General features: G+C 34.2%; 1 protein-coding gene and 1 long non-coding RNA gene across 2 annotated transcripts in view; one reads left to right on the plus strand and one right to left on the minus strand.

The window, feature by feature from the left end:
* Window positions 1-20,946, minus strand: part of LOC140751240 (uncharacterized) — an 80,769-nt gene extending 59,823 nt beyond the window's left edge. The window contains exon 1 of the long non-coding RNA XR_012103284.1: window positions 20,636-20,946. This is a non-coding gene — a long non-coding RNA (uncharacterized LOC140751240). The remainder of the gene's footprint in view (window positions 1-20,635) is intronic.
* nAChRa5 (nicotinic acetylcholine receptor subunit alpha 5) overlaps window positions 1-27,499 on the plus strand; it is a 65,139-nt gene that overhangs the window by 26,683 nt on the left and 10,957 nt on the right. Inside the window, exons 3-8 of the mRNA XM_073085102.1 lie at window positions 2,661-2,815; window positions 13,814-13,997; window positions 22,123-22,339; window positions 23,460-23,594; window positions 23,797-23,875; window positions 26,641-26,740. Of these exons, the coding sequence (XP_072941203.1) occupies window positions 2,661-2,815; window positions 13,814-13,997; window positions 22,123-22,339; window positions 23,460-23,594; window positions 23,797-23,875; window positions 26,641-26,740 (870 nt within the window). The remainder of the gene's footprint in view (window positions 1-2,660; window positions 2,816-13,813; window positions 13,998-22,122; window positions 22,340-23,459; window positions 23,595-23,796; window positions 23,876-26,640; window positions 26,741-27,499) is intronic.

The following is a 27,499-nucleotide window of genomic DNA, read 5'->3' on the forward strand; positions in this document are numbered from 1 at the left end:
GCGAAATATGCAAATAATATAAACCTTTGTCTTCCTTTTCTGTTAGAGCCTTTTTTTTTGTCACGCAAATATTCGCGACCTGCATGCGTGTAACATGATAAAGTATCTTTTTTTAATGAGGGGGAAACCTTCAAAAGCTCGGGTGAGCTTGTCGCTCGCCACACCGGCTGGTGTGTTCAACGGTATGCGATCACACATACAGCCGTCCTTCCCGGGGTCGCTGACGGGCGGTTCGAGATCCCACTCTTGCCACATTTTAGTCGCTTCTTACGACAGGCAGGAGATACCGTAGTCCTATTCTACTCCCGGAACTACAGGGACGATGATAAAGTATATACGAGTATGATACAAAAATCACGCAAGTCTTACGTGTGCGGATGGGCCACGCGTGCACGCTTAATACCTATGCGTGCCAGGAAAAAACCCTCATATTAGTAAATTACATCCAAAACGACTCTAATTAACTGCTTCAAATTAGTATATTTTTTGTGATTTTGTCTTGTAACTCTCTGGGGTAAATGAATGTGGATCGAAATCAGCTGCTGTAGATGCACTCATACGTCATGAAAATTTGTCACTGGTGACCAATCCAAATACTGTCAGAGCTCGGAGTTGCCCGCAGATAATATATAGTTTCAAACACAATGTTGTCACGGATTTATCGTTGTAGATAGAGTTTAACTAAATTATGTATACTTATTTATTAACTCAAATTACATATAAAACGTCTCATTGTGTAGGTATATATAAAAAGAGTCTTAGTAATAGCTAACCGTCTTAAAAATTATGTTCTCGTAATATTTTAAGTTTACAAATTTTATAAACATAATAATTGCAAAAATGCCATTATTCTAATCTTCCCATTTTGTTTTAGATAATATTCTAACAGCTAAAGTATTTTAAATTATTATAGTATGGTTAAGATATATTTTGATAAAGGAGTGTACAGTTGTTCATATGACAACTTTATTAACTGCGTACAATATTACCACATGGCGACATTACATTTGAGTAATTCTAATTACTTTCAAGTTGGTCTACACGTCGAATAATAAATCGTATTCAGCCGACACATTCGGTGGTATTTCTCGAAATTGTAAGCGAGTTTAGTCAAATTTGTACGGCTCAGGAAGTCTACTTCGGTACGTTTAAATTGAAATTATATGAAAAGGGTTTATATTACGACTTCTACACATTGTCACATTAATATACTTTCTCAAGATTTGCCTTTAGCGCTTTACCTTAATTAACAGGTTGTGTAGTCAAAGGGTTAAGAAAGCTTATGATTTGTTAATTTACATTAAGGATATAACATCATTTCTAATTTATTAATTCGTGTTTATAAATCCAGGTTCTATTCAATTTTGTAATAAGTGTAATAAGCAACATTAGTATAATAAGCAACTTTAACATTCGATCAAATCATTAATACCTAGTATTTCCGTTTGTTTTCACCAGTCATAGGTAGTTTTCTATCCCTGGAGAATCAAATAAGTTCTTGTGTAAAATGTATCATAACTTTTTACATCGCCCTTCGAACCAAAAATAGGTATATGAAATTTAATACAGTACAAGACAGAAATAATTAAAAGTACAGTTGAAATGACCATTTTGCCACCTTATGTAGATAGCTGGCTGAAGTCGTTGTTTTCTTCAAGTGGAACACATCCAAAAGCAATATCCCGAACGAAAATGGTAAAAAACATCGTGACAAGATTTATTGTGGGAGGAATTTAATTTTGTCCATGGGACGAGAGTACGTTCCAACAAGTTCTGCGGTTAAGTAGAGCATTTGTTTCGGCTTTAGCTTAAGCTTAGTGGGTTTATCGACAAACTAGGATGTAAATGAAAGCGAGTTTGACGTTATATGTGATCGCAGCGAAAAATTCACATCAACGAATAACATAAACATGTCTCCCTCACCACAAATTTTAAAACGGAACACAGTAGCGTTAAACACTGCTGTTATTAGGCATAAATAGGTGGCGGTGGTGCCCGTCGAACCACAAAACGTTCTACCTTACCTACATTATTAACAAATTAATGAAGTTCCGGAAATGAATAAAGATGTTTAATCGTCTATGTAAGGTATATTACAAGTTGTGCGGTTTAGTAGACGCGATTGTTCGGACTTCACTTGAACTAAAGGGTTTTTGTCGTCAAACTAGGTTGAGAACGAAATGACAGTTTGCTTGGGAGCTTAAGTTGTTCGCTCTCTATCGTTTGATAAGCTACATCGTTACGTAAGTTTTAAAGTCTATTTATAGAAATAGTTTAACGGACATTGATGAGATTTAAGTTTATTTAAAGGTTATTAATATGAGGATTTGGGAGCATAATTAAGTGACAATCAAACCGCTTTTTAATAAAGCAAAAGATAAAAAAATCGGAATATATCAAAATTTTCTAGGACTATTAAAATGGAGGTTTTCTATAATTTTGTATACCGAATATAAAAGTAAATTTTAAATTATTTATCTGTCTTATGGAACTAATTGATAAAACTCACATAGATCATTCGTTTTTAAATTAATTCCAATTCCGATTCCATTTCCTAAAAAACATGGAAACAGGAACTCATTATAAATCATTAATTTACCTTAAGGTCTTCCTACAGAAGTCTACAGAATCATAGTAGTTATTATATCCTTTATTTACAGGAGGAGAAAGATCAGTTATTGACGACCAACTGTTGGATCACGCAGATATGGACGGACTACCACTTGCGGTGGAACGCCAGCGAATTCGACGGCATCAGTGTCATAAGAATACCCTATGAGAGAGTTTGGAAACCTGACATCATTTTATATAACAAGTAAGTTTGAAGGCACACGAAATCACCCTTCTACTAAATAACTCAATCAATTGTTAGTAAGATCTTACTTAAAATGTGATATTAGAATGTATTTATTAAAAACATGGGCGTGTTTGTAGCTTTGTTTAGGGGGGTTAAAAACATGTATTCTTTGATATAAATGTAATTGATTTGAAAAAAATATAATTAAATATTTATATAGCTTATATTTTATAGCACTTCTAGTTGAATTTATATTTTCCTTCCTATGCTAATAGCCCTATTACTACTACTATTACTACACACACTTCACACACACAGCCTTCACGGCATATCACGGGTATGTTTCTGTTTATGGGTATGGGGAACTCAGTAGATATAAATAGAGTATTTATTATACAAAAAAAATGCATACGTGCTATTTGCCGTCTCGCGCCTCATGAATCATGCAAACCGTTATTTAAAAAATACCAAATTCTTACTCTACCAAGCATGTATATTTTTGAAATAGGCAAATTTGTGAAAAGTAATCCAGATCAATTTAAAACATCTAAAGACATATATAACTCAAAGTCAAGGAGAATTGCAAATAGGCTAGGGTATCATAAAACGCCAAAAACAGCTTTTTATAAGAGAAATTGTTACTTTATGTGCATTAAAGTTTATAACGCATTGCCAAGAGACATAAAAAACTTGAATTTTGATAGATTTAAGAAAGAATTAAAGAAATGGCTCATAGCAAGGACATTCTACTCTACAAATGATCTATTTGACAAATAATAACTTGTAACTATGTGAAAAAATAAGAATTGGAATGAATAATTGTTTTATTATAATATTAATGTACAAAATATCTATCGTGACATGAGTATAACTGTATATATTTTTTTATTAATAGATTCATTAATTATAATTGTACCTATATTGCACGTCTCAGCTTAAGGTGTGTTTATGTAAATTTAAATATTTGAATAATTATATTGACATGACATTTCCTATCTTAATACTATTAACTTTTTGATCATAGTGACTTGTACGTAATAATTACATATTACGTATGCTATTGTAATTTGCATGCCTCATTAGGTAAAATAAGAGGACTTGTATACATGAAATATGCCATCTAAATTGTACCTTATTTCTGCAAATAAATTTTATTATTATTATTATTATTATTACTTAGGGGGCGCTGAAAATATCCAATTTAAACTCAAGTGCATTTACGATCATACCGTTATGATATAGAAAAGTAAAAATGTATGAAAATATGAGTGAAATTTTTAGAACACTTATTGCATTATTCGTATTTCGTAGCGTGGTGTATAAAGCGATTACTGAATGTCCCGTACGCCAGTGGTCGTTATACGAACGCGACATTTTCGTTGATTCACATAAATAATTTCCTTTTCACTACAATAGAGAATGGCGAAAACGAACCAAAAATACATTTGCAATGGCGTTGCGAATAATTTGCAGTAAATTCATGAAATACGCGAGAGAATTGACCAGCTGCATCGCCGCGAATGTTATTTACCTACTCCTATTATAAGTTTTTCCTATTGTTTCGACATCATATTAACTTTTAAATGATAAATTAGGGAAACTATTATATAAAATCACTCATTTTGTTTAGTAATATAATTTTTGAATTGATAACAAAATTTAAAAAAAGCTTTGTGAAGGTAAACTCACTTTACGCCCGGACGTTGCCGCTAATTAAGCCTAAGTTTATACCTAATCGCGGAGTCTTTTTGGGGATTAGTTTTATTTTTTCAATAAATATTTGTTGAATATGTTTTTATTCAAAACGTTTATTCAACATTTCATCAATAAAATTAATCGTGCGTGAAAAAACACCGAACATAACACTCTTTTTGCAGTGTGGCAGAAATTCTACGCTAAATTTGTTACATTTTTGCAAATCCCTCCATATTATTTCCGTGTATGGTTTTGCATTCGTAGTTTTTTTTATAGAGATAGTTCTATCACTATAAAAGTAATGTAGATATTGTCATCACTTCTAACCAAGAATCATAAATTCTTTGTTTACAAATATGTATATCGAATTTACAAATATTTAACGGAACAGTGAAAAAGAGCTTTATAATGAAAATTTACTCAAATACAAGCGTGTATACAAATATAGAAAAAAAAACCTAAACTTCTGAAGATTTCAGTGATGGATGACAATTACGACATTTGTTCTGAACCCTTAGCACTTAGCCCTTAGCACTTGTCTGCCCTAAATCCTAAGTCATATATCATAAATGAAGCGTAGGCGACGGCTATCTTTTGAACGAACAATATTAGGTACAATACGTAAACATGATTGTACCAAAGTACTACATGTACTTTTTTCTTCTTTTTATGAATATAAAGGAACAAACCAGCACGACTACCCGACGATAAGTAGATACATATGTCCCGCCCATAAGGGATTGGAGACTTATGTGAGATCATTTTAAGTATATTCTAGTACACTTCTATAGTCCGCGAAAAACTGCTAGTCCGCTCTGAATATAGAAATGAATCGCGTCGCCATAGAAAAATTGTATGACTACACCTAGCAACGTCTTCAGAGCGGACTAGCAATTTGGCGTGGACTATACTTATTTACAAAGTATGAAAACAATACTTTTAATACTTTTTACGTAATACGCGTAATTGTATATACCTATCATTTATATATTATTCACAAAGGGCTTAGTAATACTTCGTTTTGGACTTTTGTTAGCTGGAATAAAGGATAATTATAATAAACGTTGACAGCGTTTGGGTTCAATAGAGAGCTCTGCATTTAGGGATTACTAGATAAAGGGAATATTTAAATAGCAATGTGCCTACAAGCATATGTTAGTATTGATGGCAGAACTTTTGTGGTTCCACTCCGGCGGCATTACCGCCATAAGCTGATAATAGTAGTGTTAAGCGCTGCGTTGCACTGGTTTGAAGGGTGTGGTAAGGGAGACATACTTTTCCGAGGCATTCCATCTTAGTCTTCAGGGGTAGCGGCGCTTCTGTGGTCGACCTAAGGTAGGAATCTAATCTTACCGAGAGTTGATTACAGATGTTCATGGCAGCGGTAGCTGTTTACTATCAGGTGGACTGTAAGGTCGTCGCTACAGGAGTACAGGAATATAGGAATATTATATAAAACGTATATGTTATTGGCTCCGAGGGCCTTGAGCCACAACGCTCAAAGCCAATACGCTTTGTGTTGTAAGCATCAACATCAAGCGTCAAATACAAATATGTATATCCGATTTTTATAAAGCCAAGAAATTGCACTGCAAATTGTAGCAGAACTTGCTATTTGCTTCAATTTGAAATGACGCTTGAGGCGTATAAAAAATTCTAGCGGTGCATTTGTTTCGTGGCCTATAGGTAAGATTTGACTATATGATTTCTTTGTCCACCTGAATACTTTGATAAAATAGATAATTATTTTTTGTTAAAATTCGATATTTAATGACATTAAATATTGGATAAACAGGCTTTCTCTTGTATAAGCCTAAAGAAATAGGTGGCGGACCCAAAACTTAATGGAATACCTGTTGACAATGAGAATTGATAATGAATACTATTAGCGTGAAGAACGAAATAATAAGTTTTTATTATTATTATAATAAAACTAAAAAAATACTTATTAAATTTATTTTCAGTGTCATTTTTCATTGTTTACTTAGCTCAATCATAACATAACAATTCTATTGAATTACTTACGTAGCATGTTCCGCCCTTAGTGACTATTTACACTAAACCCAATGTTCAAGATGTTCCATAGAAAAGTTGTTAACAAAAACTTTGCTTTTAATTTTAAGTAGGCGTTGTTCTATGTAATAAATTGGATCGGTGGTGTGCTGCACAGTAACTGAGCTGAAGTTGTTTTTTCTTTATTTAAACCTGATTATCGACCCCAAGTTCGTTCATGGTCCTTCGAGCCGGATTAGAAGCCCAATTAAGGATACACTGTGGATCACCAGCAAATTACGCGAAAACAACAATAATTGTAATACGCCGTGTCGCTGGGTCACATGTGAAGAGGTTAACCACGCCGCTTAAGTACCAAAAGTGCATAAAATATACGTTGTGTTAAGCAAATTATTAATTCTACCATATTATATAGTGATCACCCATCACCGGTAATCAGGTAACCAGCTAAATTGTGTAATAGTACCAGTATTAAGGTTAGTACAATTTCATATGCGTTGTAACTTTTATATTAAGTGTGTGTCGATACAACTTTTTGTACAAAACTCTCTAAAACAATAATTTTAGTAAATTGTTACATATTATTATTACACAATAGTTTAAATTGCAGCAGTAAATCCATTTCATCTTAATTGTATGTGCAAAATTGAATACATTGCAAAATTCAGTCCCTTTTACAAGTATTGTAGTTTACAGAAATCTAGGTTGCTAAATGTAATTAAACTTAAATTAACATTATTATTGTATAAATTCCAGGTCTACCATACACGTTTCCCAAAATGACTTCTGAAACAGATACCAGGGAGCTTAAAAGAAAGCGAGGCATTTACAAGGGAAGACTCACAATCTTTTCTGCTTATTTATCTTCTTTAAAGTCGTCCGAACTCACATCAGCTCAGATAATAGAAATGCAAATGCGTATTAATAAACTGGAGGAACTATACAACGATGAATTCGAACAGGTACAATTTGAAATAGAACGTTTAGCAGATAATTCTGAAAGTGAGATGTCTGAGAGAATTAAAACTGAGTCTCAATATTATACATTACTTTCAGAAGCCAAAGATATTATAAATAAATATTCTAAGTCAAACAATGATCAAAATTCTGAATGTAGCCGTCCTAGTGCTAATCGTCTGCCTGTTAGGTTACCTACCATTCAGTTACCCAAGTTTAGTGGTTCATATGATGACTGGCTTGAATTCCGTGATACATTTACCAGTCTCGTCCATAACAATGTCGACATAGACGAAATTAATAAATTTCATTATTTGAGATTGTCATTAGAAGGGTCGGCAGCTGTTATGTTACAATCTTATGAATTTTCGGCGCAAAACTATGATGTGGCTTGGAAACTCTTATGTGAGAGATTTGACAATAAATGTTTACTAATTCAAAATCATGTTTCAGCCTTGTTTAACGTAGAACAACTCTTTAAAGAGTCTTCAGCTTCGTTAAAACGCATTATAGATCAAGTTAATAAACATATTCGAGCATTATTTGCATTAGGCGAACCGGTTTCTAGTTGGGACACATTATTAATTTATATTATCAGTCGAAAATTAGATTCGAAGACGTTCCGTGAGTGGGAAGAATATAAAGGGAGTGTAGATAAATCTCAGCCGATTCTATTTTCACAATTTATTCAATTTATACAAAATCGTGCCGACTTGTTGGAAACCATAGAATTATCACGAACTTCATCTAATAATTTAGTACATACACAATTAGGCTCTAAAAATAATATGAAATTAAAAGCTATGGTTTCAATCGATAAAGCTTCAATTGCGTGTTGCCCAAACTGCAGTAAAGATCATAGACTTAACAACTGTCCACAATTTCTTTCACTAAGCCCTAAGGAAAGAATAACAACGTTACAAAATTATAAAATCTGTTATAACTGTTTTCGTAGCGGACACTACGCGAATCAATGCAAAAAACCAAGCTGTAAATTGTGTAAACGCAAACACCATACGCTTATACATATCTCAAATATTAAAGAAAATAATAATGACATTATTGCATCAGCTGAGTGCTCCGACGGCAATGTCAAGGTCAAGACCTCCTCTCTCGCTCCCACCCACGGCGTTCCTGTAGCTCTGTCCGCTAGTGTTATTGCGCATACGCATAGCGATTATTATTTAAACTACTCAGGTAACGTCTTATTATCGACTGCTCTAATCAAGTTATATGATAACAATAATCGTGAGTTTATTGCTCGCGCATTACTTGATTCTGGCAGCTCATCATGTTTAATGACTGAAACATTGCACAAACAATTAAATTTACCGTTTATAAAAGTAAATAAGTCCATTCAAGGTATTAATAATTCGTTATCTCGTGTCGGAAAAATGTGCAAGGTGCGCATTGAATCATTAAATGAAAATTACTGTACCGACCTTCATTGTTTTGTATTGCCTACAATAACAGATAACATACCTACAAAATACATAGACTTACGCAATTTAAATATCCCGTCGGATATTAAGTTAGCCGATCCAAGATTTAACGCGCCTGCTTCAATAGACATTATTATAGGCGCTGATATATTTTGGTGTTTATTAGGATCAGAGAAAATATCTCTGGGTGAAGGTAAGCCGACGCTTTGTCAAACTAGACTAGGATGGCTAGTTTGTGGCCCAATTAATAGCGCCTATATTACGTCGAGCTCATCGCCACTGATAAAATGTAATTTTACAAATATATCAAACCCTAATGTCATTGTTTCTTCAAATTTAAACACTTGTGATGATATACAAACCCAATTAACGCGGTTTTGGCAACTGGAAGAAGTTAGCCATCAATCATCTGCTTACTCTGAAGAAGAGAAGCTGTGCGAAGAACATTTTATTAAAAATACAACGCGGTTAGATGATGGCCGTTTCTGTGTTAGAATTCCGTTAAAAGAGTGCGCTGACACTTTAGGCGATTCATTGCAACGAACAAAACGTTGTTTTCTATCTCTCGAGCGTAGAAATCAGAATCGACCGTTATTTAATAAAATGTACAAAGACTTTATGTCAGAGTACAGGTCTTTAGGACATATGACTAAGTGTAACATAGACGCAAAAAATCTGTGTTATTTTATGCCTCATCACGGGGTGCTGCGTGAAAGTAGTATCACCACCAAGATGCGCGTGGTTTTCAACGCTAGTGCTCCTACGACATCTGGTGTTTCTTTAAATGATTTACAGATGGTAGGACCCACTGTCCAAGATGAGTTGTTGTCAATATTACTTAGATTTAGGATGTATAAATACATTATCTCCGCAGACGTGGAAAAAATGTACAGGCAGGTAACTGTGCATCCATTAGACAGACACTTACAACAGATTATATGGCGTGATGATCCAACCGCTCCTCTCGAAGCTTATAAACTGAATACAGTCACTTATGGGACTGCAAGCGCACCATTCTTAGCTACGCGTTGCCTAAAGCAAATTGGGCTTGAGTGTGCTGATCCCAGAGTCGCAGAGGTCATCATTCACGACCTCTATGTGGATGACCTTTTGACAGGTGAAGACGATCTGGATCGGGCACTCGCTTTACGTGACAAGGTTGCCAGCGCTCTTGCTTCCTCTTGCATGCCTTTACGGAAGTGGAAGTCCAACGAGCCTGCCCTAGTGTCGGAGAAGTCTTCACACTCATCTCTCAATTTAAATATGGGAGAGAATGAAGTGAAAAAGACTCTCGGACTTTGTTGGCAAACGCACGCTGATAACTTGCAGTTTCCCATAAGTGTTCCTGATAACATAGGGAGTACTAAGCGTGACATTCTCGCTGTTATATCACGTATCTTTGACCCTTTAGGGCTACTGTCACCATGTGTCATTCGCATGAAGCACCTGTTACAACAGCTTTGGCTAGAAAAGCTGTCGTGGGATGAACAGTTGCCGGACCACGTCTTTAAGGCTTGGGAAAATATAATTAAAGTACTTCCAATGCTCAATGAAATGCGGATTCCTCGTCATGTAGTCTGTGATTCATGCACACTGTTAGAACTACATGTTTTCACAGATGCATCCGAACAAGCTTATGGTTCTTGTGTTTATGTCCGCAGTGTCAATGAGCAAGGTTGTGTCCAGGTACGATTACTTGTAGCCAAAAGCCGTGTTGCACCCATAAAGCCAGTAACAATACCTCGATTGGAGCTCTGCGCTGCATTAGTAGGTTCACGGGTTTATAATAAAGTAGTCGGGTCTATACGAGCTCAAGTCTCTAGCGTCACATTTTGGACTGACTCCATGGTGGTCCTTGGATGGTTAAAGACCATGCCCAATAAATTAAATACATTTGTTCGTAATCGAGTTGCAGAGATTTTAGAGACAACCAATTCGACCACATGGAGACATGTACCGACACATGATAATCCCGCAGATTTAATTTCGCGCGGTGTTAAAGCTAACGCGATGCAGTCACTAGATATTTGGTGGACAGGCCCTTCGTTTTTGAAGGAAGATAAGACTCTCTGGCCATCGCCACGTCAATGTCCTGTACCATTACCCGAAATAAAAACATTGCACGCAGTTAGTAGTGATGCAACCTGTAATAACGATATTATAATTAATTTTCAACGTTTTTCGAACCTTTTACGACTTCAAAGAGCTGTAGCATATATGTTTCGTTTTATTAACCTTTGTAAAAAACAACGTGTTACTTTTAATCATTTAACCACTGAAGAGCTTCAAAATGCATTAAAATTCATTATTATTCAGTCTCAAAAGGAGTCCTTTCCGGAATATTACTTATTGTTAAAAAATCAAAACTTATCAAATAAATGTCCACTTTTAAAACTTAATCCGTTTCTTGACGGTGATAAAATTATGCGCGTTGGAGGACGTTTATGTAATTCAAATTTTGCGTATGATAAGAAACATCCGGTTTTAATACAGTCCACACATCATTTCACTAAGCTTTTGTTTCGATTTGAACACATTAAATTAATGCATGCAGGACCTCAAATGTTGTTATCTAGTATACGAGAATCCTATTGGCCTTTACGTGGTAGGAATCTTTCTAAAGCTACTTATCATAGTTGCGTTCGATGTAAGCGCATGAAAGGCAAAACGGTTGTTCCTCAAATGGGAAATTTGCCCTCCGAACGACTTTCATCAGCTGCTTTCCCGTTTCAAAACGTGGGAGTCGACTATGCGGGTCCCATTATGTCTGCTAGTCGTCAGGGTCGTGGATGTAGACTTGTAAAGGTATACATTGCGCTTTTTGTTTGTTTCTCGACCAAAGCTATTCATTTGGAATTGGTGGGTGACCTAACAAGTAGCAGCTATATACAAGCTTTACGTAGGTTCGTTTCTCGAAGGGGAAAACCTTCGAATATTTATTCGGATAACGGAACCACATTCGTTGGGGCCGCTAAAGAAATTGGTAATTTTTTGAAGAGCAATTGCATTTCTGTTTCTGAAACCTTAGCTAACGAAAATATTAATTTTCACTTTATACCGGCGTATGCTCCACATTTTGGTGATCTTTGGGAAGCGGGTGTGAAGTCGACCAAATATCATCTAGTTCGTGTGATGGGAAATTGTAACCTTACTTATGAGGAGCTTAACACAACTTTAATACAAATTGAGGCAATCCTCAATTCTAGACCGCTTACTGCACTATCATCTGACCCTGAAGATTTGACGCCGCTTACTCCGGGGCATTTCATCATTGGAAGACCGCTTACATCTCTTCCAGTCGAGGATTATAATGATCACTCTGCTCACCGCCTCACACGCTATCAACGAATAGAACAGCTTCGACAACATTTCTGGACGAGGTGGAGCAAGGAATACATGTGCGAGCTTCAGGAGCGAGTGAAATGGCGCTCTTCTAAAGATGCTTTGAAGCTAAACTCCCTTGTTGTCATCAAAGAAGATAACCTTCCTCCGCTGAAGTGGAAACTGGGGCGTGTGGTGCGTCTACATCCTGGTACAGATGAGATAAGCAGAGTGGCCGATATTAAAACTTCATGTGGAGTGGTGCGTCGTGCCTTTTCAAAATTATGTCCTCTCATCGAAGTCGATGGTTGAAAGACTAGCTTTCAACGGCTGGGGGCATGTTCAAGATGTTCCATAGAAAAGTTGTTAACAAAAACTTTGCTTTTAATTTTAAGTAGGCGTTGTTCTATGTAATAAATTGGATCGGTGGTGTGCTGCACAGTAACTGAGCTGAAGTTGTTTTTTCTTTATTTAAACCTGATTATCGACCCCAAGTTCGTTCACCCAAATTTCCGTGAAATGTTTTCAATAAAATAATACAGAGGGACCATGTCTTTGATATCTCTCGTGGTAACCATTGAGCGGACCACAATCACCGCTTGGTAATAGATACTCGTACAAACATTCCTCTTTATTCATACACCCATATGTTTCCTCACTTTTCAAACGTACACCTTAATTATGCTCTGTATAGCTGGTAAAACACATAAAGGGAACCCATATTCCACCGTAGGCTTAATTAAGGGTTTGAGTTGGTTAATGATCCTTGCGCGTTGAACGCGCGTTTTTATGGACCCAATTGTGTTAACCTGTTTTGTGGCGCTTCTGGCCAGAATGACAAGCAGGACTCTATATGAGGGATCACATTTAGATAGAAAAAGTAAATCCCATCAAATAAGTAAAGCTTCTAGAATGAGAAGCACAATTCCATAATACTAATCTACACACTTAGAAAAAGTAGATACAGTGCTGCACTATGCACGTCGCATGAATTATGACTACTCTACAATATTTGGAGATTGAATACGGTGGTGTCACAATCACACGTATTTGTTCAGTTAGTTCAGCTCAGTGTTAAATGCGGTTAAGCGTGTTAAACACGCACGAGGTGACGTGGCTCAGCCACGGGATATACGGGTCTGTATGCGGCATCAACGTGGAATAATTTCCGTTTGACGGTTAGTTAAAATTCGTATAATTAGGCTATAAGCTCTCTGTGTCACATCGACGTAGAACAAGTTTATCCCATCCCGTTTAAAATGCAGTCCTAAAAGCCATATTATAAAATTACTCTATAAGTTTAATCGTAACGTTAATGTTTAATTGTTTAGTGCAGATCCCAACTATTGGGCAGCCGTGATCAACACTAACATGATACTAAAGAACACGGGTGAGGTGACTTAGCTCATCACGGGATATACGTTTCTCTGTGGCACATTGACGTGGAACAATCCCCGTTTAACATGCAACTCTTATTCATATAACTGGTTAAAAGGTTAAGATTAAAGTTATTATTATATAAATAATAATTTTAATCTTAACCTTATAGAGATAAGGTTAAGATTAAAGTTATTATTTTATTGTTTAGTGCGGATCCCAACTACCGGTCGGCCGTGATCAACACGAATGTGATAGTGAAGAACACTGGCGAGGTGACGTGGCTCAGCCACGGGATATACGTGTCCGTGTGCGACATCAACGTGGAACAATTCCCGTTTGACGTACAACTGTGTACGATGAAATGGGCTTCGTGGACGTACGACGGATTCCAGGTAAGATATCTCTGTTTGTTTACGTGCTTTACGAACGTGATTGCGGATCGAAGAATATTATTTTTATTAAGGATGGATTAGGAAAGGCACCTCTGTTTGGCTTGGAGTATTGGTAATCAGCGTTGGATTTATCACGCACTTTTCATAGTAAACATTTAATATTCTGACGATAAAAATGAAAAATACGCTTTGTAAAACAAATATAGAGTTGGTTGTCAATATATTGACATTATTGGAGAAATATAAAGCTGGTCTTATGAGTGAAGGTACTTTTATTTAGATGGTTATATATTAAGGAAAAATAGTTTAATTTAGATTTACCAATATACGGAACTACATTGAAAAGGTGAGTCAACCGGAATGCAAGGACCCTATTAAATTAAGGGTTAATTCTGCAGGATATCCATGAAAATCATACGGATCAGTGCATATCTGGTCCAAATGGGTAGCGAATTTATTTTCCTTGTTTTGCAAATAATGCCATTCACGTGTGGTTTAACTTAATAGTGGTATTTTGTTTATAAACCACATATGTACATATAGTTTTATTAAATGACGTCATAAATTTGTGACTTTGAAAAGTGTATTGTAATAATATGATTTCTGTCAGGAGTAAGCGGGCATGTAGATAATCGTTCTATAGGTACAAATAATTTAGATTAATCTGAAGTTAAAGTTTCACTTGTCATCGATAAATATTTTCATCCTGTGTGTCGGCCCTACGGCTGATATGAAGTTTAGCGTAGAAATTATACAAAGGCGTCTGTCTGTCATGTTTCGACTAGTTAAGCCATGGTAACATTTAAGGTATTAAGTAAATTACTATATAAAGGAATTGTTGACTCATCATCTTAGGATGTCCTGTGTTGTGGGTGCGATGGACGTACATAATTACATAAAATATAAGTATTCTAAATCTAGATACCCACTATATAATGGTGGCATTGAATAATACATTTATATTAGGTAGGATTAAGATAAAAGTCACCTTCACAGTTTTACAGTAATGGGATGTAACTCTCGATCTTTTATTCTATTTTACCGGTTTTTTACTAAACGTAGGTACTTAAGTACTATAATACTTAAATTGAAATAAAGACCGAGACTCGCTCAGAAACGAAACTAAAAAATGAACAATAGAAAACTAGCAGTCGCCACGAATTGTACTCATCGAAAACAAAAGGGACAAATTTTGGTACAACAGCGGCTTGCAATCAATTCAGTGACCCGTTATGCAGAACTCCTTACTTAGCTTTAAACGAAAGAGCAGATTAACTCATGCATTTATTTACGGTAGTGGATTTCAAGAATTGCAAATATAGGTAACTATACAGACTCGAGTCTTAACGCTGAGCTCAAACAATGCCCAGATTGCGTTTGACAAGAAGCACTTGACTTTTATATTATTTCTGCCGTAGAAATTGCTGAAAGCACCGCGATTCTATTAAGTTTGACTCGGAACATTTTCCCTTGCAAAACGCTCTACCCTCAAAGAAAATTCACTGTGGATGTATGTTAAAATGTGAATATCGCTAAGTCATGTCGCAGCTGGATACCAGTGTGTTCCAAGTATAATAAATCGGGGCAAGTTTACTCGAATAGTGCATATCTGAAGACATCTAAAATGAGTTATTGTTAAATTTATGGTAGATTTTTTAAAATGATTTTCGCAGCTTTCTATCATATATATATATATGAGAAAATTCACATGCCAGATTATAATTTTGAAACCCATATAAATATTTTTAACATATTGACCTATTTCCTATTTTTTACATTCACGTATTTGTAGAATGAAGCCGTCCGTGCGTTTCAGTGAGGCTATGCCGGCTGACTTACATATGGGGCAACCATCAGTTCCCAGGAGTAGTAACACATATTCTTTGATCAGCTTTAGGTAAAACCCATAAAATCCCTGTTCAATATCGTGTTGGTTACAGTGTGTTTGAGCGGCAGTGACCATGGCTTTCCAACCTTGGTAATATTAATAAGGTATAATACATATCTGTATTTCATAAATATTTTTCTATACCTTAAATGTACCTGCTATCATATTTCTCTTTACTGTTCCAGAAACAGAATAAATTTCCTTTTCGAGGAGGGTTAATTAAATTGTCTCCGAAAGCCATATAATCGTTTTAATTAATTTTAACTGTGTTGCCAAAGATAAGACTGAAAATAACTCTAAACATTTAAATTTCGTCATTAGGGATGTTAGATTTAATTTGGGAGCTTTCGAGAGAAAGGTATAAAAAGTTACTCAAAGGTCGTTTATCGTTAGAAAGCAAAAATGTCACTGTAATTTATCCACTCGTCGGCGAAAACTCCTTGTAGACTCAGACCAAATAAGAAGACAACGCTTCACCCCATATTTAATTGAAACCCTTAGAGAAGTTACTTATGTTCTAGTATCGCCTCGTTTACGTAAATATACTATATCCGAAACAATAATAAATTTACGAATACAATCTGAAGTCACTTCATTAAAATATTTTAATTCGAAAATCTATATTGTAGGTTCAATTTTGAGCCTTAAATATGTTACAGTTATATTTTATTTTATTCACATTTCAGTGCATTTTTGCACAATTTTCTCGCACCAAGCGACACTGAAATGAAATGAAATTTATTTTAATTTGTGCCTACGGGACACAAATTTTCAGATATATGTTTTTCTTTTACTACTGCCAAATCACAACACATTCATATTTGATCCACGATGTGATTTTATTTTTACAAGTCTAGAATAATTTGAAAGATTAAGCGACGTAAGAGTTTTATAAGAATTAGGTATGATTTTGTTTATAAGTAACTAGCTGATCCGGCAAACGTGGATAGCTTTCGAATGGTGAAAGAATTTTTAAAATCGGTCGAGTAGTTTTTGATCTTATTCATTACAATCAAACAAACAAAGTTTTCCTCTTTATAATATTAGTATAGATATGCATTGACTCGTTTTAGGTTCTACCTTCGCTACTAAACTGAACATTTTAGAAACATAATATTTTAGTTTACTTCAATATTTTATTGCAGGATAAGTCTCTTTTTTGTTTGATCTGAACTTGTGGATAACAATAGACCTCTGTTTGTGTTTTATATTACTACATTTTTCATTAGATTCTAGAATGAAAGGCCACTTCGTTCTATGAATGAAGCTTGTCGCTCTTAATAACTGACCTTTTTATCTGTAAATATTTATAAAAATAATATCAAATGATGGTAGAACTACGAAGAGTTTTATGTCATCAAAGGTCAATTGTCGTCATTTTTAAATTCTGCTATTCTGATTTGAAGAATGTGGTAAGAGGAACACAAAATAGTTCTATAAGTTAGCAACGCATCTATGGCCGATCTCGTACGACTTTAATCTCACCTGGGGCTGATTATAAATGTCCGTGGGCGGTAGTTGCCTGAAGTAATTGTTTGCTGTTGTTTGTAAATTAATTTCCAATCACAATTTACGTAATTCTGCCTGAAATCCGTTATAGTTGTAATTACAGTACACAATAGCAGCAATAAATCAAAACGTATCTGTACAAATAAATAAAATCGAACTGAATGCTGAAATTACATAAAGATTCTTTCAAATAAGCATATTTTACAATACCACAATTGTTGAACCGAGTAACATTGGAATAAAGCATTGACCATCAGATTGACTGAATATGCGCTTGCTACTGCGAAAAACGCCGCAAAACAGCAGTTTCGTGTATGTCTCTATTTATTGTCAATTTTTTTATAGTATTTGTTGTTATAGCGGCCAGTTTTACATACTGTGTAAAAGTTTCGAGTCTATCTATTACGGTTCACGATAGAGCTATGTGACTGACGGACTGACAGTGAAGGCTTAGTAATAGCGAAGGCTTAGTTTCGCTTTTGCCCTTAGGTTATAGAACCCTAAAAAGGTTTTACTCTTATCATTAGTAACTTGCCATTTTCCCGTTTGTTACTCGTTACGTTCACACGTTCTCAAGACGGCTAAGCTTGCAAATACTGTATCTATCTTACTCGTAGCTCTGTCTACGTAAATATTACAAATGTTATGAATATCTCTTCCAGACAGAATATTATATGTATGTATATTACATATGGCATGTGAATTCCGAGAGTGGCTGAATTTTGTTGCGAATGTTGCAATATATCGTGTACAAATTTAGTATATTAACGCACTTGTAATTCATTTTTATGTAGCATTTGATTTTGTTTAATTATAGTACAGAAATAACAATATTTCATATGAAGATTACATAGATAGAAGGAAGGATAGGAAGAAGTTTGAAAATAATGAAAATAACTCATTACAATTAAAAATTTGGTACTTGCAATAAAATGGCGCAGCAATAAAATATTACTTTTATAACAAATATAATAAATTATGCATTATTCATTACACAATATCTGCCAAAACACGTTATTTAGTATGTTTATTAATTTTAAATAAGACGTATGTATTTAATTCGTTTAGAGGTAAGAGGGGATTATCGTAATTTACTACCACCGACCATATTCTTCCTTGAAATATTAAATGGAGACGCTATAACGTCCCATCCATCATATCTGTCATAAAAGTTTCCCGAAATCTTAAGATAATCTTGGGAAAACTTATCAAATTACCAGGTAGTCCAAAATTAACTGCGATGTATTTCATTCGTTATAACTTTATTGACAAGTGAAAACGAAAGAGATCGAAAATTTGATTTATAATCAATTAAAAAATTAAATAAAAATCTTCGTAATCAGAGAGAAATAAATAAAAATACAGAAATAAGAAAAGCGGCAACACAATAGACATTAAAACCAATAAAAATATTTGTGATATCACTGATATTTATTTAAATATTATAAGGTACTTATTTAATGATAATTTCTCGATAGTATGAAAGGATACTTTTGTTGCTTAATAAACATTGTCATATTATTTGGAGGTATGTTTATTTTATACTGAGTCTTATTTACGGTATTTAGTTATGGTATTTAACAAAATAGACTGTCTTATCAAATGATTTAATAAGTTGTAATATAAAAATAAGTGATAATGTCATTAAGGGGCACCGCAGCAAAACTATGAAAATTTCTACGACCAGACATTTTGTGATAGCGATTATTTACGACTCAAATATTCCTACCAAGTTATTTTCATTTAACAAATAAACCAGTACATATATCTTGTATATTCCAGGAAATTATAATTTCGAAGCGATTTCCAAAAAGAATTAGATTCTCAATTAACCATAAAGCAATTAAGTTATTCTTTCGTAAATTTGTTTTGTAATCTTGTACAACAAACGGTTTGGTAACAATAATAATTGTGTTGTGAACATAAACTCCCTGGCTTTATGTTAGTCTGTCACAGAGACGCGTAATTATTTACACGAGGAATTTCTGAAATGTATCGCGGGTGAGCCTAACTTCAGCTATTAATTATCTAGGGTGCTGACTACTATTTTCATCTGTTTCCATTGTAAATCATATCGACAGTTACTTTGGAAGTGACGGTAATTTTGTAGAGCCTACGTAGAAATTTAATTTGCGTTGGAATATTATTTTTATAAATTGGTGTAGTTTTTAAAATATTCATAGTAGGATTGAGATAAAAATGTTTTGTTTAACAAATAGTCTTAATTAAAACAAAGCGTTTAAATTGCGAATCATAACAATTATTATACATGTATCATATTTTTTGCAGAATCAGAAGCTATAAGGTCCTATTATACCATGCTAATACAAACAACCTACCGCAATTTGTAGTCTTCTCTCAAATCGAAAAAATCTAGATTCTAGATCATGCTCATAAACTTTTTGTTTGTTTTAAATGATGAGTTCTTCATAAACACAACAACTGATGATTTTGCTAACCTTCGTTCATACACTTTCTACGCGATTTAAAAACGTTTATAAGCTCATATTTTTATATGGACATTGCCTTGTCGTGGCCCACAATTGTTTTTTTAACCGCCCAAAGCCCTGGTTGGCAGCGGGGAAATTTATGTTTAATGTGGCTGGCTTGGTTAAAAACTCAACATTTTTTACAAATTAAAAGGCAGTAGGTAAGCCACATTAAACATACATCATATAAGCTTAAGTAAACATTTTCATTAAGGTTTATAGAAAAGCGGCCTCATTGTAAACTTATTTCCGTTTGAAGTTGTATAAGAATACAAATTTGTTTTTAGGTCGACGTTTCATATTATTATGATGTGAAAAACGTAAGTATCTCATTATAATACTCGTACATAATGAAAATACATTATAATACAATTAACCACGCAAAAACAGTGTCTCAGCTATTATACATTTACGAAGTTCAATTCTATGAAAATATTTCGATATAGATACTCGTAAGAGGGACAAGAAGAATGTTTTAGCAATAGTGTTTTATATTAAAAAGGTTGCTAGGAGGTACCTTAAATAAATATTATTTCTCTTATACGTATGAATTATATACTATTCTAAATATAAAAATAAATACAAAATTAAATAATACTTTAGACAAACTGATCATAATGCATGCTTTGTGCAGATCCTTTTAAAACTGCTATAAACAATATGAAGAATTTATCATCTCACTTCAGTACGTTTAAAACTTTAAACCTATAAAATTAACGTTTAAAGGAAATAAAATAAACTATTTCATATACCTATAGTCTGATTCATAATTAGGTGTCCAAAATGTAAACAAAGGTATTGACCTATCAAGAAAATATGTTTCAAATGGTAGTTTCTTATTTTTGTTGATATTAAAATAATACAACAATAATAAAATATAATCTAAATAAATTAAGATTAATTCACATTTTCTAATATTTATATTAGCTCAATTTCGTTACATACAGTAATAATAATAAAAAACAAAGTTTATGGTAGAAAATTAAAATGTGATAATGGTAACACAATCGGAATCCAAAACATTTCTTGTGCCGTCATTTTTAAGTTTCGCAGCTGATATTATTCATTTTCGTGATTGTGATCGAACGCGAATGTTTTCTCGTTTACATAACGCGTTTGTTAAATTGTGTATATTTGTTAAAGTTTTCGGTTTTTGTTGAGTTTGTTAAAGTTTTTGTTTCTTGTTAATTTTGACAGTGACATTTCTTTGTTTACATTTTGGACACCTAATTTGAATCAGTCTATAGTAGAAAGCATCAAGACACGAATAAGAATGGTATTTAAAACAGTTTAAAGTAAGAACACTATTTAAATTACTTCCAGGAGCTCTAGCGGATTAAGAAGGAGGGGGAAGAGGTGTCCGCCCCGGCCCCCAATCCTATAGGGCCCACAAACACAGAAAAAAAGGTCGTCAGAACCAAACACTACAGGTCACCGGAATCATATGTATTTTTGGGCGAATAAATCACAACACTTGTAATTTTGTAAAATCAAATAAACTTTTTACACTGGGGCCTCCATTCAACTTTCCGCTCCGGGTCACCGACGACATTAGTCCACCACTGTCCAGGAGCATGATTTTATCTTTAAAATAACCTTACATGAAAAACAGTAAGCAGGTGGAAGTTCATAACAAAAATGTTTTTCGTTAAACGCGTACCTAGCTATCGTTAAGCCGATTAGCAATTCTGCTCTATTAGATGGAAGCCCATATTTTTGCTTTTAATCTCCATAAGCGTGCCTGATTGAAAAATGTTTTGTTGGGAAAACCAATTCCTTTATTTTTTAAAACGAATGTAACGTATAATGCGATTTAGAAAATGAATGACTGGGAGGTATTTTTTGTTCGTACAGAGAATTAGAGATCTTTGTCTAGAGAGATACAGTCATAGAAGTCATATTTTGTTATTTTTATTTTATTGAATAACTATTTCCATAAGCTATTGAAGAAATTTCTTTTAAATTCACAATTATTGTCTAATTCGGAGTATTTATTTGTCTTTGTGTATATCCATAGCACCCGCGATACTAGGAAAGCTATATACTCGTATGTGTTAAAATGCAATTATTATCTTCATGACATCTACAACATCTGACAACATGTCTGGCAATAGGTTTCTGGTTCCACTCCATGCCATCCAGAAGTCTAAATGATTTGTGTTTTGTCTTTGTGCGAGTCCATCCTAATAGGGGCTACGTTTGTAGAAAGCGTTAATAATAATCATGTCTAATTGAACAGCTGGATTTGAAGAAGCAGTTCGACGAAGGCGACACCACGAATTACCAGACAAATGGTGAGTTCGACCTGGTGAGCTTCGAAGCAATCAGACACAACCAGTATTACTCCTGCTGTGTGGAGCCCTATCCCGACATCACGTACGTCATCAAGCTCAGAAGAAGACCGATGTTTTATGTCTTCAACCTCATTCTACCTTGTCTTCTTATTAATGGAATTGGTAAGAGTTATTCGAAAATTAATGTTTTAGTTCTCATTGCAGTTGCTGTCTTTAAATTTTAATATGCTCATTTTATTGCTCGCCAGTGTGCGTACGAATACAGACGTACAATCATTTGATTTGCGTTGAAACCTACATCCTGCGGAAAACAAACGTACTCGTAATAGTTGTCTGTACTCGGCAAGTATCTAAAAGTTGCATGAACATTTTAAATTATAAAGTCGTTTCTATATTATGCGCCACAAGCAACAATTAATGTAATATTAAAAAAAACGTATATTCCCAAATACATTAAGTATTATAAGATGACACTCATATAAATGAGCCATTTATGCATATTCGCTGTACTTTATTTGCCTAGTTATTAATACAGGTTTAGTAGTATTGTTTAAATTCCAAACACAATTTAACAAAACGAGTTCTTTCCAAGCCATAGAACACAATACTGTAATACCGTACTTTATAACAAAGCGTTCACTTAAAGAATGAATTTAAATTTTCCTCAATAATTTAGCATTGAATCATTTTATTAATTTCCTTTATAATCTTTATTATTGACGATTTACTGCAGATGAAACTGTCGCAAAGGTTTGATAATTATATTTTACGAGACGTCTCGGGGTCGTCTATTAACTTTTTTCGAGGGGAGAGTAAAACACTGGCTAATTAGACCTCCTGAAAAATGAAAGAATTGTATTAAACAAAGTATATATTTATTGATATTATATTAAATCAAAAGGTCATCACTACAGTAAAAATTAGGAATGATCAATTATTAGTTCTCTTATTGTTAAGTTTTTGTGTGTAAGTTAAATAAATAAATAAGAAAATCACAAATTCATAAATAAATATTGTTTGCGTAAGTAAACTGTTACTATAACAATAATTGAGCAATAATAGAATTCGGATGAAAATATATGAAGCAGAATAAGTACTTAGTTCTCGGCCAAATGGAAGCTTATATGTGAATGTATATTACTCGTATTATAACTATATGTAATTATTATTGACCATTATCCGTTACTATTGTTTTTGTTATGACTCATATGTAGATCATTAACGGTTTTAATAAGCTGACACGATATAAGAGGAAATTTTTAAAAATAAGTTAACTTTTTAGCTCTGCTGGTGTTTTACGTGCCATCTGAATCCGGCGAGAAGGTGACTTTAGGAATAAGCGCATTACTGTCAATGACAGTGTTCCTCATGACCATACGGGATACCCTGCCTCCAACTGAAAAAACTCCCTTAATAAGTAAGTAGATGAACAATTACTGTCCTTCTGCTAGGAATAGATTCCTCAAAAACAGCAGAATTTTGCGATTGCTAAGTGCGTACTGGTTTAATTTCAACTATTACTATAAGTAATAATTTACTTTTTAACCACAGTAATACATTATATACTTATCAATACACTTAAAATAATACAAAATTGTAATACATATGTATTGTTACAGGTTTATATTACGGAGTGAGTACGTGTTTAGTATCATTCTCTGCATCGCTCTCCGTCGTGACACTCAACATATCTTACAGGCGAGTTCTAAAATTATTGTAATGTTTTATCAATATACTTCTGTTAGGGCCTATTCATACGTTCCATAGCCACACTACAGGGACAGGGATTTAATAAGCAATGGTTTCCACGAACATAAAGTAGACTTGTTAGTGGGTCACAAACGGGGGCGTAGCATGCGTTCGTTATTTGAATATTTTTTTCAGAAAATAAATATTCTCTGAATTTTTTCGGAGAGAAACAGAGGTTTCAAGAATTTGTAGATGTAAAAACCGCCAGTGTAAAAATAAAACTATGCAATTACAAACAATTTGCACTCCCACATAGTTTCTCGGTGGTATGCCACTTTGTGGTGTGGCTGTGCTCCGTGTGAATGAACCCTAAGTAATAAGTATTCGCAAATTTATTTTGCAAACTTCGTCGGGTGGACACGGGGAAACAATTTCTAATTGAAATTTAAGCTCTGTTCGAACGCCATGAAACCAATTAACTTGTAAATTATGCATTATTGTCTTCGTTTGTTTTAGCGTATAATTCGTTGGGCACTGTTGTGAATAATTTGGTCATTTTAACAAGCTTTTCTTCATTGATTCGTATGAATGTGCGTGTCAAATCTTAAAACTGAATTTAAAGCAGTATGTTTGGACGGATGCGTTTGGGTGACAATGTGTTATTCGAATAGTGACGTCATTCTACATGCTTTATAATGGACGCACAAATATTGCGGATAAATTATTTTTATAAAACTCTATGATATGGAAGTTTTCTAAGAAGAATACGAATAAAATATAAAGTAGAATCTAAAGATATTGTTTTTCAAAAACTTTTCTAAGATTCGAACTCCAGTTAAGAATAATTTCGTTACTTAATTTAATTTAGTATTTCGCCCAAATTCCAATTTCGCTAAAATTTTCTAGAATATGAATTAATTGTCAACCCATTACAAGTTTTCGAATCCGATTTGTTAGATTACAACTAAATTGGTTAATAACAGATAATGAAATTAGTTTTGATGGGCTTTGTACGGATGACCGGCCAAGTGTTGAAACTTATTTAGATTGAGATAAGTTTATATAATCAAATAAAGTTTAATCATTTATTATTCTTTAATAGTTTGCAACATTCAAATAGGCAGATAATCTTAATAGATGATCAAACGAAAGATAATTAACAATCATGATGTTTAGGGTCCTTTATTATAAGAATAATTATTGAAACGTAATTTTATAATTTAAACCCTTTAAGGATTACAACATTATTATAGATACTACGACCCGCGTAGCCGAACGCCTAACGTATCTACACGTAGTGAGTTCCGAGTTCAATCCACGTTTAGACAAATATATAAAATGATGAAAGATTCGTCTTAGTATGAACGTGACACACACCATTTGATAAATCCTAGCGTGGGGCTATTAGTATAAAAAGGGTTATTATGATTATACATTTAATGCGACACCTTTAAACGGGTCCCCAATAAACTTAAATAAATACTGGCCATATTATTTGCAGTGTCCAATATAGAGATCTAAGAACCAATCCCAAATATCTGTCGTACAAAACTCATCTGTATCTGCCGCATAGTTGATTGGGTCTTGATTACAAATTAATAAAGCGACAATTTGCTCAGAGCTGCGGTCTCCTAACATCCGAAACCGAATTGCTTACATATATGTTATGTATACGTCAGTCTTAGCTGTATATTACTGGTCGGTACTTAACAATTAAATGCAGACTCTTAGATTCACTCTTATAGTGGAGTCAATACTTGCGTCCAAGCGCTCGTCTATCGCAGTAAGTTAATATAGTCAATACATAGATTAGTAAAGATACTTCGCCGTCTTGAAATTGTATGAAGCCACAAACGGCTTATTAGTAAGTTATTTTTTTGAATTCTTGACAAATAAAAACATTTTTAGAGAAAATTTACGAATAAATAACTAATACTGCGTAATTTACATATTAAATAAATAATTATTTCAAATATTTTAGGGACATTTTAGCATTGAGACGTGGCGAAACTTTTTTACGCAACTATTTCAATTCTCAAAACTGGGTACATTTTCTTGTTAGGAGTGAGTAATCTTTACTAATCTATGAGTCTATAAGACAATTTGTATTCTATTTAAGGATAATCGTTACGTTAACACTTTTAACAGTACATTAATATATGATACGTAATATGCAGTGACGTAAGCGTAACGAAAATTGGATTGGCGGCCATAATTTAAGTTTCCATTCAATCAAAACGACATTGTCATACGAAAACCGTACAAACGCGATCAAGTGACACTTTGACAAACGTGACTTGGAAGCGTTTGGTAAGGCTCGACCGCCGGTGGTGATTTAGGCTTAGAACTCATGGAGCGTTTTTTCAGTCACGTGCGGTCCAAGAAACAGAGCACTGTTATGCCCGTTAATAATTAATCGATCCAATTTTACCTACTAAAGATTGAAATGTTTATCGTATTTAGTATTCAGGCAGAAATTATAAAATTTCGATACTTGGCTTGTTAAACGGACGTTAGAATATGAAAACGTATGCAATAGATAAAATGGAAACTTTCATGGCGGAGTTTATTTTCGTGACATGCGCGATTTTCTCCTGATTCCTCAGGAAATATCATTTTTCTTTCTACGTCTACTACGTAACTGCGGCTACATTTCCGCGAAAATACTTTTTTACAACGTCCGCGCACAGTGACAGTAGAAAAATGCTCCGTGGCTACTGTTCGGGTACGGCTATTTTTATGTTAAGTGCGTGACGGTGCGATATTGTTCGTAGAGGAGTGAGAGGGCAGCCGGTGCCGGCGCTCCTGCGCGAGCTCGTGCTGCAGCGGCTCGCCCGCCTGCTCTTCATCAACTTCGACACTGACACTGCAAAGGTAAGATGTTTATAAAGGTAAACTCACACAAAGGTAAAAACAAAAGTCTTGAGTATACAGGGTACAGAGCTACAGTCTTGTGTTTTTGAGAGAATGGTATTAAAGTTTATGACAGTTCTGTGCGAAGCTTTGTGATCTACGGCGACACCATCGCTATAAGTGTTCATGCCTTTAGCCTTCTGTTAGTATTTTAACTGCCGGTGTGTTCTAGTTTAAAGGGTTAAAGTAAATATGAAATCTCTGAAGATTAAAAAAGTTCTACTTACACTAGTACTGATTCACGTATTTGATACTTTCTTAATATTGAAAAAGGTTCGAAAACTCCCAAAATTGACATCAACATATTATAAATATCTTATAAGTATGAGGTACAGGAAAAAATATTTATATTACTACTGATGTTATTATAATCTACCCTCGTACCTATTATAATCGCAAAGTCGACCGGCAATAATAAGAATTGGATCTCATTTTCGATCCTTCCCTTTTGTTACCCACAGGTCCATATTTAACCGTAATTGATATTTCCGTATTGGAAAACCTTCTTTGCTCGTCGTTCGCTCATTGCTCAGTATCGTGTTGACCCTTCTCAGTTCTTACGGGTATAAGTTTTCGCCATTTCTATCGGTCTTAATATTTTATAACATTGAACTAGCAAACGAACATGCAGTCTACCAAATGGTAAGTTTACTACAGCCCATGGGCATCTGTATTTCAACCCCAGATAAGAGTTCAACATGACGTCGGCCAGAGTTGCGT

Source organism: Epargyreus clarus, unplaced genomic scaffold, assembly GCF_041222505.1.
Source record: "Epargyreus clarus isolate Ecla_fem2 unplaced genomic scaffold, WU_Ecla_fem_2.2 ptg000003l, whole genome shotgun sequence".
In the NCBI taxonomy this organism is placed as follows: Eukaryota; Metazoa; Arthropoda; class Insecta; order Lepidoptera; family Hesperiidae; genus Epargyreus; species Epargyreus clarus.